At 33.3% G+C, this 15,480-nt stretch overlaps 1 protein-coding gene across 2 annotated transcripts; it reads left to right on the top strand.

Moving 5' to 3' along the window:
• The first annotated feature begins 788 nt into the window (after positions 1-788).
• On the top strand, positions 789-2,893 carry LOC134239566 (BTB and MATH domain-containing protein 36-like). 2 transcript variants are annotated; one of them, XM_062721731.1, is made up of 3 exons: positions 789-1,097; positions 2,275-2,338; positions 2,444-2,893. In XM_062721731.1, the coding sequence occupies exons 1-3, from the start codon at positions 839-841 to the stop codon at positions 2,649-2,651; spliced, it is 531 nt and encodes a 176-aa protein (XP_062577715.1). In that variant the 5' UTR covers positions 789-838; the 3' UTR covers positions 2,652-2,893. The 2 variants fall into 2 exon arrangements, with proteins under 2 accessions (XP_062577715.1, XP_062577714.1); XM_062721730.1 differs by having other exon boundaries at positions 2,275-2,893.
• The last annotated feature ends 12,587 nt before the right edge of the window (positions 2,894-15,480 follow it).

Genomic DNA, 15,480 nt, shown 5'->3' on the forward strand with positions numbered 1-15,480 from the left:
GATAGGTATATATAATCCAATTAAACCAATCTCTAATTTATTTTAAAAAAGGTATAATTAATGTTAAGATAGGTACAACTGATGTTAAGATAAGTGCAATTAGGCCTAATTTAAGATAGGTTTACGAGGCAGTCCACCGAAAAACCAGGCAGTACTGTATTGATGGGCGACACATCGAATGTAACGAATATTTGATATCAAATATTTACATTTCCAATGTCTTTGTCCGAGATAAAATTACAAGTAGTGGATGTACTTTATTTCCTCATCAATGTACTGGTTCATTGATAGGCGCGGTAAAAAAAAATCACGTGATGGGCGGGACAAATAGAGACAAGAAGCGGGGCTTGTAGCAATTCATTAATTGATAACAATATCTATGTAGTCCACATGGAATAATGTAATTGAGATTTGTTTAAAAATTGCTTATTTAGAAAAATATTCTTTTGTTTCGAATTCCTCTAAATATAAACCATTGAATTTAGGTCAGAAACAAAGAACTGTAATTTCCAATACATTTTTAATAGGACTATAATTCACACTGAACTAAATGTAGAAATATTTCATATTTCTGTTTCAAAAATAAAATCCGTGGGAAAAACACTTTTGACAGTAGTTTTCTGGCAAAATATATAGACTTTTTTTGCGATGCAAGAGTTAAAAATATTTGAATATATGTTAATTTGGCATTCCATACATGTAGACATAGCTAGGTTATTTTTCGTAGTGTATGCCCAAGGCCAGCGCATTTGTTTACCTTTGACTTTATGAAATTTACAGTAGTTCAAGTTTGTGTCAACAACTATCCGGATCCTGTTTAAAATTGCATGCAAAAATAATGGAATTCATTGATGAATCGACAAGTGATCAATTTCCCGAGAAACCAGGAACAACGGATATTGCTCTTATCATAGAGGGGAAAAAGATGTACACTGTAAAATCAATTCTTTCCCTTGCTTCCCCTGTCTTCAAAACAATGTTTTCATCAAATTTTAAAGAAAAAAATGTAATGGAAATTGAACTGCCAGGAAAAACGTACAGAGACTTCGAAAATTTTTTGATGTGCCTGTCCCCAAATAAATGCTTGGATTTTAATGGTATGTATTCCAAGATTATTTTTAAAGGCAAACGACCGAATCAGTTTGAAATATGTAGATATTAAACACAATACAATTATTCATGTATGCAATAATTAAATGGAAGGAATTTGAGGGGAAAAATCTTTTCAGAAGATGCATTTTGCTTTCGGTTCAACACAAATCGTTTTCTTGTGTATGGAATCCGGATAGGGCAATTAGTTCACTTTCTCATCATCGAGCATCGACTAAAGGGTTGATGGCGCGATAATGCGATGGTGCGATTACGAGATGAAGCGATGCATGACGATGAAACGATGATGCGATAGCGCAACATTGCGACGATGGTGCAATGACACGAAAGATACATCCCGTCATTGAACCATTACATCATCGTCATCGCACTATCTCGTCATTGCTAATCGCAACGTCGTATCATCGCGCTATCGCTTCATCGTGTCGTCGCATCATCGATACGTCATTGCATTGTCGCATCATCGCCATTGCACCATCTCTTCCCTATCATGTCATCGCACTATCGACCAAAAACTCGATGGTGTGATGAAGGGATAGTGAACTACGTGGTCCTATCAAGATTCCGTACTCGTGTGATATTAAGATCTTACATGTATTACAGCTTTTCTGGTCAGGTAATTGGTTGGTTATTCAGAAGAAGACTTTTCCTATACTTTTCATTGTAAAGCATTGATTTCCTATTGTGGCTTTTGTGTCGCTTCAGCTTTTCTGACCCAGTGGTTCTTGAGAAGATTTGTTAACGACATCACCCTCTTTTTGCATCTTCTTGATTCTTTATTATGTTCCCTTTGAAGGAAACTTTGCCCTTCAATTTAACAATTTATAATTTCCTTCACCCAGAGATGCTTTGTACCAATATTGAGAAAATATTGAAAATGTGAAGAGAAGGACGGACGGACAAACACCTAGACGGATGGACGCCGAACACCAGGTGATCGGAAAATCTCACTTGAGCTTTGAGCTCAAGTGAGCTAATTATACATATACATGCTTTCACTTATATAAAAGATAAAGAAACAGCGAAAATCTAATACATGTAATTATATATATATAGGAATTACACATGTCACGCCAGGTTCAACAATTACACTTATTTTCTGTAACAGGTATGTATAGTTCAATATACGTTTATTGTATATTTGATTTGTAACATACATTTCAGATGATGTAATTGGGAATTTACTTCCCTTAGCCCAAGAATATCAAGTGGACTCCATTATCAACAAGTGTGAAAATTGGCTTCTAAAAGAGATTGAACTTACAGAAGCCAGAGGTTATAAAGGTGATTTGAAAATGAGGGTAGCGTTTTTATTAAAATATTTTTATAACAGTGGAATATACAGTATGTCAAGAGTACGCCAAAGGACTAGGACATGTCTAGTAAAATTCAAACTGTCTACGTACAGATCAGTAGGGACATCTTATGAAAGACTCTCTGATAAGGATAAAGCAGAACTGTTTGAAGCCAGAATTGAGAAACTTGATTCTTTACATGGATATGGATGTCAGTGTAAATACAGAGACGAATATTTTTTATAGCTGTACGATTTCGCCTTAATATCGGATGATGGATATGTATACCCTGTACTACTAACATTGGACGTGCATGTAGTTTTAAAGAGGAACATAGTGGGACGCACGAACTCTTTTTCAAAACAAAATATTTCACTTTTATTTTGGTACAAAAATGTTCATTGAAAAACTATTTCTCCATTCTGCTTTTTGTTGTTGTATGCTTTTTGAAATTATTTTGACATCACAGATAGCTAGCTGCTTTTTCAATAAAAATGGAACTTGTTTATTAAGTAAACTTTTCACTGGTAATTAAAATGATTTGCAAAATTATTTTCTTAAAAATATTCTAATTTTACACACAAGTGCTCCGAAGTCAATATTTAAAAAGATTTGAGTTTCTGATTGACAATATATTTGCATTTTATAAAATAATTTTTTTTATTTATTTGTTTACTATTTGGGGGGGGGGGGTGTTAGATCAAGTCTTTCAACAATCTGTCGGAATTTCCATGGGAATTTTTTCTGCCCTATATTATAAGCTGACTAATTTAACTATTCAAATAAATAAAAATTAATTTAAAAAGATATCAAAGTTTCAGAAATTATTCTAAAACTTTTACATGAATGTTGAAGTCCCTTGCTTTGGCCTCCAATTCAACATTTAGATGTTTATTGACGACGGTTTATCAATTAACAGTTATATTAATTTTCATTCCAACATTGATTTGATATCTCGGACTCCCTATGAAGTCAATAGGAAAGAAAGCACAGACTCTGTTACATCAAGTTGTTTTCTATTTGGATATACTAAGAAAAAGACGTTAATGATAACCTTATAACGAAACCTTTTGATACAGCAATATATTGTAACAGATACAATTATTTGCCCCTGCAGCTGGGGATTGAAAAAATGCTAGTCCAGTGCTCTACCAACTGAGCTAAATGGTTAACCAACCATCTTCGCTAGCCAAGGGTTTCTGATACGCTACTCTCATCATGAACAACGTATCAGAAACCCTTGACAAGCATTGTACATGTACGAAGAATCCCGTGTATCTTACACCACATTTGTCCACTCCAGAGAATGAAATGTCCTCATCTCTTAACAAAGTTTTGTGGGTGATTACTCTCAAAACCTTCAGAGAATAGTTGGGTCCCAACGTGGGCGTTAAATGTAACAGAGGCATTTATTTGCTTCTGCTACACTGAATAAAAAATTAAAACTAGTGAAAGTCACAAAGAAGACTAGTAAATTTACTTTCAATACATCACTACATGCACTTTAAATGTAGTTTTACTAGTATTGGATATATTTACTAGATAACATTAGTAAATCTAGAATTTATAAGTAGCTTACACTGGGTATCTAAGTATCTTGACGACCTCCACTCCACTTCTCATTTAAGCTAGTAAACAGAATAATTACTAATCACGACGAACAGGGATTACCTGATCTTAGATGAACACAGTATGTATTTAAAGTCAAACATAAAAAGATATTTTATTTCTAATTACACATGTATCCAAACGTATGAAATATCTGCATCAATTTTGATTTGATATCTGTAGCTTACATTGTTATAATGAATTCCTTCCATGATATGTCATATTTTCAGTTATCAGTTATAAACTACTCAATAAAAACAAGATATATCTTGTCAGCGTACTTACCCTCCTTCGTAGAGGCGATTATACTTCAAATATGTTTTCACTCACTAGTAAATTAATAAAAAGGACCAGATAAAAGGAGAATATAAATACTCTATGCGCTTTGTGTACATGGGCTTTTCTGTTTTGTTACTTAAACTTTGTTCAAATAAAAAAAGTTAAATAACAAAACTCTAATGATGGCAAAATAAATGATTAGCGACGGACTTGGTTTGTGGATCGGTTGGAGACACAACATAAATTTATTGATAGTTTAGTAGGGCTTAAGACACGTTACAATTTTTTACAGTAACCAGAGAAACATAAATTCATTTTTTAATAATTTTTTGATAGTTAAGTTTCTTGTAAACTTGGGAGATCATGTAATTATTATATAGTGCTTTTCTATTTACATTTACCTCGTGAAGCAAGGTACCTATTTGCAAATGACGATGATTTTAAAGCCGTGCAGAAGACAAAACTTTCAGCTCTCCGCTGGCAAGTGGTAGTGTCTCTATATGAGTTTAATAAAATTTCAAGAGGGGCATTAAACAACCAAAAAAAAATTTAATTAAGGTTTCTAAATGTTTAAAATTTTACCCTTATAAGTTGAATTGACACTGACACAATGAAATGGTAAACAATAGTCTGAACCATTACAACGTCTCATAAATGTTTCATTATACCCGATCAGATTTTAAATTTTATCTGAATGCTTAATTGGTATGTTTAATGCAGGGTAAGAGTTAAAAATAATTATGAATCTAACGATACCAACTCCAAGATGGGCCTTTAAATTTTGTTAATCAGTCTAAAGTTAAATTATAAAGCTATCTTAAACGCACCAAGGCGAAGAGTACAGACAATTAAATTTTAAAATTGCGTGAGAAGACAATATCAACTATTGCATTATTGCTTTATCCCAAGTTTAACCAAAGTACAAGTTTAAGTTAATTTGCTAATTTGTGCAAAAAGATGGAAAAATCAGAAGAACCAGAGGATATTAAAACGGAAGCCAAGGATCTTTTCCGTGAAGAACCTGGAGTAACCGATGTAGCTCTTGTTGTAGAGGGAAGAAAGATGTACACTATCAAAGCAATTCTTGCTTTAGCGTCTCCCGTCTTTAAATCTATGTTTTCTTCGGATTTCAAAGAAAAATATGCAGCTGAAATTGAATTACCCGGAAAAAAAGTTGAAGCTTTCAAAAAATTTCTGATGTGTTTGTCCCCAAATGAATACTTGGAATTGAAAGGTATGTATATGTGTTAAATATTCAGGAATGCGGACTATTTTCGGACTATTTTCAAATCTCTACTTGTCTCCGCAAAAAACTCATTAATTACGGAATTACTGTCTAGTTGTTTGGTTTTATGCAAATTATTTAAAAGTAGTCCCCGTCATGACGAGGGGAGGATGGCGCTTTTGATCAGACTGGGCTTTATGATGGTATCAAACAGTTTGCTCGCATGATAATTTGCATATACGCCGAAATGCATAAAATAACGAAGTGAGCATACCAAAGAGATTTTTTTTCTGATCCAATAATTGATACAAAATGAAATAATTTCATTACTTTTATCTAAAGTTAGAAGTATAAGTTTATGCACTTCTTCGTGTATAAGTTGTACACAGTAGGTAGAAAGAAGACAAGTCTTTAAGGCGATAAGCAAATGCCTTTATAAAGATATATAAAATGTGTTTTTTCTTATTGAATTTTTTTCTTCGGAAAAAAATGAAATATATATTAACAAGATGCTGTCATTTATAAGACAGTACTACCCACATTTAGATTTTTACCTGGTAAAGCTGAACACGATTTGTAAAAGGAATGTATCCGCTATATCCGATCGGAATCTCTCTATTTCTGCGGACCCTATATGAAGCGACTGACTTAATCACCGTTCATTGTAATTAGTCGTTACTGGTGTAGACGGGTGTATGCTATACAGCACTCAGTAGCAACAAAAAAATAACTGTGTACTTCTTATGCAGGGGAGCAAGATTACTTACAACAGTTGCACAGGTCAGTGCAGTATACAAACACAAATACACGTAACTGCAATAAAATTTAAACAATGGTAATGCAAGATAACCAGCACTAGCACGGATCGCCATTCCTCACAGACAGTAAAGCAGTCAGGTGTAACGAATGCAAAGATTATACCCCGGTGCTAAATAGTAGACAGTAATATTGAAAATGGCGTTAGCCTATAAATGAATCGTGTTCAGCTTTGAATCAATTATATAGTTTTCATATGACGTATTTTTTCCCGAGTTATATCCCTTTGCCGCCATCTTGGTATTCAACCTGATAATTTTTAGCTCTACTGGTCGGAGACCAGAAGAGCTTATGCGATAGTAATGCGTCCGTTGTCCGTCCGTCTGTCTGTCTGTCTGTCTGTAAACAATTTTTTTTTAAATGTTACTCCTCCTACAGTTTTGGTCTGATTCCAATATAACTTGGCGCACAAAGAATACAATAAGATACATAATTCTGTGTATCGGTTTTTGATTTGGATGAACGGTGTTGCCGTGGTTACTATAAATAGAAATTTCTGTGAATTACTTTTAAAATGCTACTCCTCTTACAGTTTTGGTCTCATTTCAGTATAACTTGGCACACAAATAGACTACACTAATATACATAATTCTGTATATCAATTTTTGATTTGGATGAATGGTGTTGCCCTGGTTTCTATAAATAGAAATTTCTGTGAAATACTTTTAAAATGCTACTCCTCCTACAGTTTTGGTCTGATTTCAATATAACTTGGCACACAAGTAGACTGCACAAAGATATATAATTCTGTGTATTGATTTTTGATCGATGAACGATGTTGCCCTGGATACTATTAAAATAAAAATTTCTGTGAAATACTCTCAAAATGCTACAAATACAGTTTTACTCTGATTATAATTTAATTTTACGTGCAAGTAGACTACACTGAGATACATAATTATCAGTTTTGTGTTTTTGATTTTGATGATTAATGTTGCTATGTTAACTAAAATTCAAAATTCAGTAAAGTTTTATTAAAAGCTAGTTCTACAGTGTTGTAGTCTTACTGCAATCTTGCCACAAAAAGAGGCTTAATCAAGGATCATATTCTATTTATTGCTTTTGTAAAGTTTTAAGTCCCAACTGCTACTTTTCTCCCTTATTATAAGTACAAACCAGTAGAGTTACAGTCTCGACAGAGACTTCTGGTTCCTATTTGTCTTACTCACCAAATTTAAGTGGGTGTAGCAGAAATTTTGGGGGTAAAATCTTAATGGAATAAATATTATGAAACAAAAGAGGCTTTAAAAATGTATTATTTTTCAGAAAAAACAATGCCTCCTACTCCACAATGGCCAGTACAAAAAATTAAAGTTGGTTGAATAATGAAGGAATTTGAGCATGTTGACCTCCAATATGGCGGTCAACAGGAAATAACTATTGCGAATTTGTGCTAAACGAAACCTATTTATAAGTTGGTAACTTGGGGGGATGATAAACGTAAAAAGAGTTCAGGGAACCAGATTTTTGTATTGTAAGACATCTTTTTGATCCCTGGTTGTCCATTAGGTTGACATTCTAAAACATTATTACACATATATAACCTATTCTCAATCATATTAATACGCTATAAATAGCGTATGCTGAATAAAATTTTGCTCCTTGTTTGTGACGTCACAATGTGAAAATCACGTCCCTATGTAGGTCACTTGTGACGAAAACTGGTTGTCTCAGTCGTACTCGTTCAACAAAAGACTGTACAATTTATTGCATATCTTAGGAACCCCTTTGCCGAAACATATAATAATTTGTACACAGTCTATAAAGACAAATGACTTACTATAAATTTAATCAATGATTGGATTGATCGTTTTAGTGAAGGAAGGTATATAGTTAAAATGATACATGTCATGTTGCTCAGTGAAAGCAAGTTTGAAAAGATCCTTGTTTTTAATTAAGCAATTTGCTATCAAAGACCTTCAATTAACACTTTGAAAAATAGTTGAATATTTGAACAATAATATAATTATTAAATACTTAAGATATCGTTTACTTTAGATTTTAAACATATTAGATATGATAAAAAGGAGGCAACCATTCTCTGTTCACCTTGAATAAAACGTCTCTCCCGATACAGAAGATTTGTGTTTTAATGGTCGCCATGCTTATTTTTGGAAAGGACATTCTTATCTACCCATTCTGTTGTCAAGATTTGATCATTTCTGACAAATGAATTGTTCTTGTTATGAAAATTAACTTACATGGAAAGAAATATAACACTCAGTAAAATCTTTCAGCTTTTGTGACAGAAGGCTACGGAGTGGGTCACGTGACCGCCAATATCACGTGATTCGCACATGCGCAGTACGGTGGCTGATGTGCATTAAAATCGGAGAGGACCAATTTAAAATATAATCAACACTGAAACCAGGTTTCTTTTATGAAAGTTATTCAACTAGTTCGCGAACTTTTTGATCACCCCTCGTACAAACGTTTTCAAGATAAGCTTAATTTTTGTCTCTAGAAATATTTTTATCTACAAAAAATAATATATTTTTAACTGAATAAATCGATGACCTAGCATCGCTTTAGATAACTCAAGCCCCTCTAGGGCTTGAGTAAAAATTGAATAAAAATTGAATAGGCTACTGTCAAAAGAAAAATATATATTCCATATTTATAGGACAAGAACCCATGGGCCACATCGCTCACCTGAACACATTAGCTTGGAAAAAGCAAAAATCAGTTCAGAATGTATAGGGGCCAAAATTCCCCCGGAGGCATGATTTGAATACACTACACATACTAAGGGTACTTCAAAATTTTCTTGACTAACCATAGCATTAGGAGATTTTTTCCCAGATTTATTCTATTTTGATCTTTAAGTTATGTTGTGGCCCATCTTTCCCAAATTGACATTAATTTAACAACAATGAAACTACACCACCCGGAAATCCTTCCATATGTTAGCTGCAGAACTGTAGCGTTGTGGTTTTATATATTAGTCTTTGAGCGACGGTAACCGACGGTAAAAACCGACATATCAGGACCTTGCACATCTTCAAGACACTACCAAACATATTGCAATAGAAAAGTTAGATTCTACAAAAACTGTATTACATGTAGGACTTTAGGGAACGGGGTTTTTACTAAACGTTTTTTTTTTATCAAACTTGGCATTTACACCAAAGTTAATTAAGTCATTTATAGTATAAAATTGAAGAGTTTCGCTATTATAGTTTTCACGCAATAAAACCATACTTGGACCCTTAATTAATTGCATTTACGGTAAATGCCAGTTATCGAAGAAGAATAGTCTAAGCGCGATACAGTAAACTTTAATTTACAATAGTAAATTGTAGTACCAAAGTAAAAACTTTGGAACTTTGATTTACTAAAGTTAAAACTTTTGAACTTTGATTTACTGAAGTATTTTATGGCGAAAAATTTGGAACTTTGATTTACTATAGTGCAAAACTTTGGAACTTTGATTTACTGTAGTAAAAACTTTGGAACGTTGATGTTATTATGATCTTGATTTCCATTCATTATGGTCCTTGGGAGTAATGAGTGGACATTCATCCAATTAAAGATAAATTAATGAGTTTGGTGTGGGAAGTTGTTAAGGCATCTCTTATCAAGCAGTGTTATCTATATCTCCAGAGAATTTGGCACAAGAATTAAAGATCTCTCTTCTGTAATTCTCTTATTTGTAATTTATTGTCTGTCAAAGCACTTAATAACTACATTTTCCAAATGAATTTCATATTTAAGATTAATTTGATTTTGTATGATATGATTTTTTTAAACAATCAGTTTGCAAAGTGTCATGACAAGCAACTGCAATTTATTTTTTCAATCAAATAAAAAATATTGTAATGGAATTACAATGTAATAGTATTGATGTTTATTTGGTTGCACCTTCGTTTCATTTATTAAAAAATATAATTAACGCGCGAAGTAAGGAGGTGATCCTTACATCGCTAGTTCGAATCCCACTGTGGGACGTGGAGAGCGGTCTTTCGGATGAGACCGTGTAAACCAAGGTCCCGTGTCGCAGTAGGTGCTGGCACGGAAAAAGATCCCTCCTTGCTCAATGACCTTGAGAGCCGAGTTTAGGACAAAATTTACAGCTTTCCAACGGCAAGTGGTGGCGTCTCCAAATGAGTGAAAAGTTCTCGAGAGGAACATTAAAACAATACATAATCTATATTATTAAAGAGCGGGTATATTGTTGTTACCCTGGTCAGTCCCTCGGTTACATTAATAATTTTTCTTCTTCATCAATCTCCTCAATTACTTTAGGCAGTAACCAATTAATCTTTTAGAATTTAAAATTAAGGTGGTGTCCTGAAGCTGTTCAATATGGTTTCGGAAATTACAATCGTACCCTACCCTGGGGGTTAATGTGGAACAAAAATAACATCGAAAACCTTATTTCCAGTCTATTCTTTCATTTTACGCGGTAGCCTAATATCCTTTTGGAAGATGATTGGTAACGTCCTGTAGTACCGGGTAGTGCAATAAGGCTTTGGAAATTTCATTTTAACCTTTGGATACAAAGGGGTCAAAACGATGTTTTCTTTTAAAATAATCTGGTTCCCAGAACTCACCTAAATTTTATTTAGTAGCCAAAATAACATATTGCTCCCATAAAATTTGTTTAATTTTGCAGCAAGTGTCTAACTTTCCACAAGTTTTTAATTTTTCCTTCTTTTGACATCACTTTTTAAAGAAAGTATGAATTAAGAATGCATTTACAACATTTAAAGTCTGATGTAGTTGATTGCACACGGGGAATTAAGTGAGGAAAAGTTGTTTGAATTGATCAGGAACCATGATAATTTGTTTTGTTGAAACTGGATATTGAGGCAGTTTAGGCAGCATTGAGTAGAGGATACGAGTCATCCAAGTTCTCAAACCATGCTATCAACTCAAAATAAGCTGAACAATACTGAAACTCATAGGGTGTAAACCTTATTAGGATAAAACAGTAAATTTTGTACTTTTGTTTTCTACATCTAGTAAAACCTAAAAACTTTTAATGTAATTTCCCTTAAAGTGATTTTGAATATGATTCATCAAGTGCAATTGGTCCAAATCGTGCCGTAGAGGTATTACATGTATTAAGAGATCCCAAATTTCGATACTGTAAAGTATTACGGATTTTATTGTACGGTCATATTCACGTAAAGCTGTATTAGGGTTAAATGATAGGACATTATTTGCAATTCAAAAAGTGCCTTAATTTGTAACTATTTGTTAAGTTCATCCTGAGCAGGTGTAAAACTTCCAAATGCAGTAAAATGAATACAATACATTCAAGAGCTTCTTTGTTTAATGTTAAGTTTTCCTTCTGGTGCCTACATGCTTTATTAGAAATTAGTACTTTGGGTTTTGGAATATTTACACCAAGGCACCAGTCGGTACAAAACTTTTCAAGTCAATTAAGTTTCTGTTAGAAACCTTTTAAAGACTTGGTTAATAAAATTATATCATATCTACATACATGAGACGGTGAACAGTCATTTGTCATCTACCGTCCGGTATCTTTTTCATTACTGAGATATTCTGAAAGATAATCGGTGGAATTAAATTTGGATTTAGATTGTCTCCTTGTTTAAGCATTAACCTACTTTATTATATATATATATATTTTACTTCTAGATGATGTAATAGAGGATATACTTCCGTTGGCAATGGAATACCAAGTTAGCTCTATTCTAAATGCCTGCGAGACATCGCTACTTAGAGAGATTGACTTAAAAAGAGCCAAAGATAAAACTATGAAGCATGACTTGAATTTTTTGCTAAAATACTTTTATTACAGTGGTGAATGCAACTTGCAAAGGCTTCGTAAACAGACTCTTAAATGTTTAGTGCCATTTACACTGTCTTCATGCAAACAAACGGAACAATATTATGGACGTCTCTCGGACAAAGATAAATTAGAGTTGTTTGAGGCCAGAATTGAAAAGCTGGATTCTTTACACCTCAAATCAAACTTTTGTGATTGCCACTCCCACAATCCGTGTTTTTTGAAACCCTCGACGAATGCTTATTCGTTCGGGCCATCGTACTATGAATCGGACTCTTAATTAAGATATTCATTCGAATGGGTTTGATACTTATGATATAGACTATATAATGATAATGGACTATACATGTATATTATAGGATATGGGACAGAATTTTTTATCCCCTCGCATCGGAGTGTGAAAGGAAATAGTAAATGCGCTTGTGTGATTGTGAATGTATTAGTGTGTCCTTGTGCAAATTAGAAGAGACATAATTTGCATCCGGTTGGATGTCAAATGCTGTGATTGATAGATATGCTCTTTGTGAGGGGGTGCCGGGCTTTGCACAGTATCCTTGTTGAAATTTTCATGAAATCCTGTCTGATAATTAAACTAGACCAAATATTCACCAAATCCTCTTTTATGTCCCATATTCAACGAAATAAACACTTGACTCTCTGTTTAATGCATTTCTCTGATTTTTACTTAATCTTTGTCTTTTTGTAATGCAGGGTCGATGCTTTGATGTCGTACTTAACGTGGTTTTGATACGACATAGCATATAGATTGCGAGAATCAAAAATATTGTAAACAGGATCGTTTGTGTAAACTTGCTTTCTTTTAACATTAAATGGTCTAACTTTTCTCAAATTTTTATTGAGCTCAGTTTCAAAGAACCATTTCTATGCCCCCCTAATCGAAGATGTCCGTCCGTCCGTCGGTCTGTCTGCAAAAACTTTAACCATGCCCGAAACTTTTGATTGGGTAGAGCTATGGCTTTTATATTTCATATGTGTTATCCTTGTGACAAGACCTTCCGTTGTGTAACAAGATATTTGACCCCTTGCCCTTAGAGTTTGACTCACATTTGCAAAAACTTGCCCATGCAACTTAACCCTAACATGGCCATAACTTTTGAACAGCTGGTGCTATGGTTTCCATATTTCACTTGTGTATTTATCGTGACAAGACCTTTCCACGGATGTTAGCATTTTTTTTTTATTTTTCGATCTTGACCTTAGAGTTTGATCCACTTTTTAAAAACTTTAACATGGGACATAACTTTTGAACAGTTAGTGTTAGAGCCTTCATATCTCACAGGTGCATTTCTTGAGAAAAGACCTTTCTTAGAATACCAAAAATTTTGACTTTTTGTCTTGATCTTTGATTTGAACCTACAGTTGAAAATACTTGACTATAACTTTAATAGTTGGTACAAGGGCTTAAATTTTTTTACGTGCATTTCTTTTGACAAGCCTCACAAGGCTTTCCCCAAAGTATCTTTAATTTGAACCCTTGACCTTCAAGTGAGACTCACATTTGAGGAAAAATTAACCTTTATCATTATAGTTTGATTTGTATTTGAGAAACATTAATCTTTGTCAAAAGTGTCATACGTGTTCCACAAATACGAATCTTATTTACCTGCAAGTAAGCGTATGCACTGATGTATAATACCAACTTAATTTGTCTATTTTTTTTTTTTACTTTGACCTTCCAAATGAGCTTTGACTTAAAGTTTACTATTTAATGTGTATAAAACTCAAATTTTAAGAAAATATTCAAAACTTATAACTCTATAACTAATTCAATTTTTCGTGTTGCATTATTAATGAACCTGGGATTAGCCATTTATGTCCTATGGACATATTTCTAAATATACTAAATTTTGACTACCAGGGGTACGATTTTTTCCGTCTACCTGATCAATTCAAAGGACTCTTGGTGGGTGTGTCCGATCAACAAGGGGTACTTACTTCTCTTTGGAAATTGATCCTGCCTTTTGAATTTCCGTTGATCTGTGTTTTATGCCCTATTCACAGATTTGTATTGTTTGTTCCTTGTTTGAGATCGATCAATGCTCTTTATCTTCACCTTTTTCACTTAGAAGCATTTCATTAATTGGTATACAAGACAAAAATTTATTCTTTCTTATTGTACTAGCTTCATTATTAATAACTATTTGCAAACCTACCTGGCGGATTAGACGTATTAATCCCACAAATACCTAAAAAAAAAACATCCTTTACATCTTGGTTGCATATTTCTTTTAAGAAAGAGAGATCATGAAAAATCAATGGGTTATCTATTTAACGAGACAGAATGAGCAAAAAGCATATTTTTTCAAGTTTCTTTTCAAAGATAGGTTTTTCGGATTGAAAAAAAGATTTAGATTTATCCCCATTCTTAATAAAAAGGAAATTCAGTAAAACTTAGGATTCTAAGAGATCATTGGGACCATACAGTTTCCTTCCTAAAACCGAGATTCTTTACATTATAGGATTAAACGTTCTTTTTTCCAGAATTTATCGATGTGTAAACTTATGCCTTTTTACTCACAAACTGAATAAAAGTGCGAAGCACTATGAATTTGATGCTTATAAGGTAAAAGCCTGAGATACGTTCTTTTCCCTATCACGTACAATGATACCAACTGAGCTGATTTGCATCGTATTAGATTGAACGTCGAGCGATTTTTAAAATTCACACTCGTGATCCGACAGTGAACTAAACAACTGATAAACATCATATTATCGTCTTTCGGTCCTGTTTGTCGACAGTTTATTTTTTAATTTAATTTTAAGTTTCGTGTAATCATAATTTAGCTAAAACAGACTAGAAGTAACTGTTTTCATTGTTTGTACAATAGCCTAGTGGTTTGGACATGAACGTAGTCCGTTTCACAAAGTCTACTTAGGACTAAGTTATATCTTAGGAAAGAACTTTTTACCTAAGTTCATTACGTATCCGTTTCACTAACCTCGTCTTATCTTAGGACATTCCTAGTATTATTTACTTGTAAAGACCTTGTGAGTGGTATTTCAAAGTACTATTTAACAAGGAAAACTGACTTTGGTTGTTAATGTGAGCATGGGAAATCTTAATTACACTGTAGTACCTATTCTTCGTATTTTTTACGAACAAGTTTCAAAAAATTGTTGGTTGACTTTCCTGCAGTTATTTACGGAATGAATTTAATAGCTACCCATTTTATACGGTATAAACTGGGTTGGGGCAGTTTACTGTTCCAACCCAGTTTATACCGTATAAAATGGGTAGCTATTAAATTCATTGCTTATAATTTAATTTTCATTCATTTGATGTAAGAAATTTTCACCACAATTGCACGGACTGACAGTATATTGTGTGTATGTTTTGCTTTCGAACATTTCTACTCTGAATTTTCTGG

The sequence above is a fragment of the Saccostrea cucullata genome, unplaced genomic scaffold, assembly GCF_032062105.1.
Source record: "Saccostrea cucullata isolate Sc308-1 unplaced genomic scaffold, CSIRO_AGI_Scuc_v1 ctg3140, whole genome shotgun sequence".
NCBI classification, from domain to species: Eukaryota; Metazoa; Mollusca; class Bivalvia; order Ostreida; family Ostreidae; genus Saccostrea; species Saccostrea cuccullata.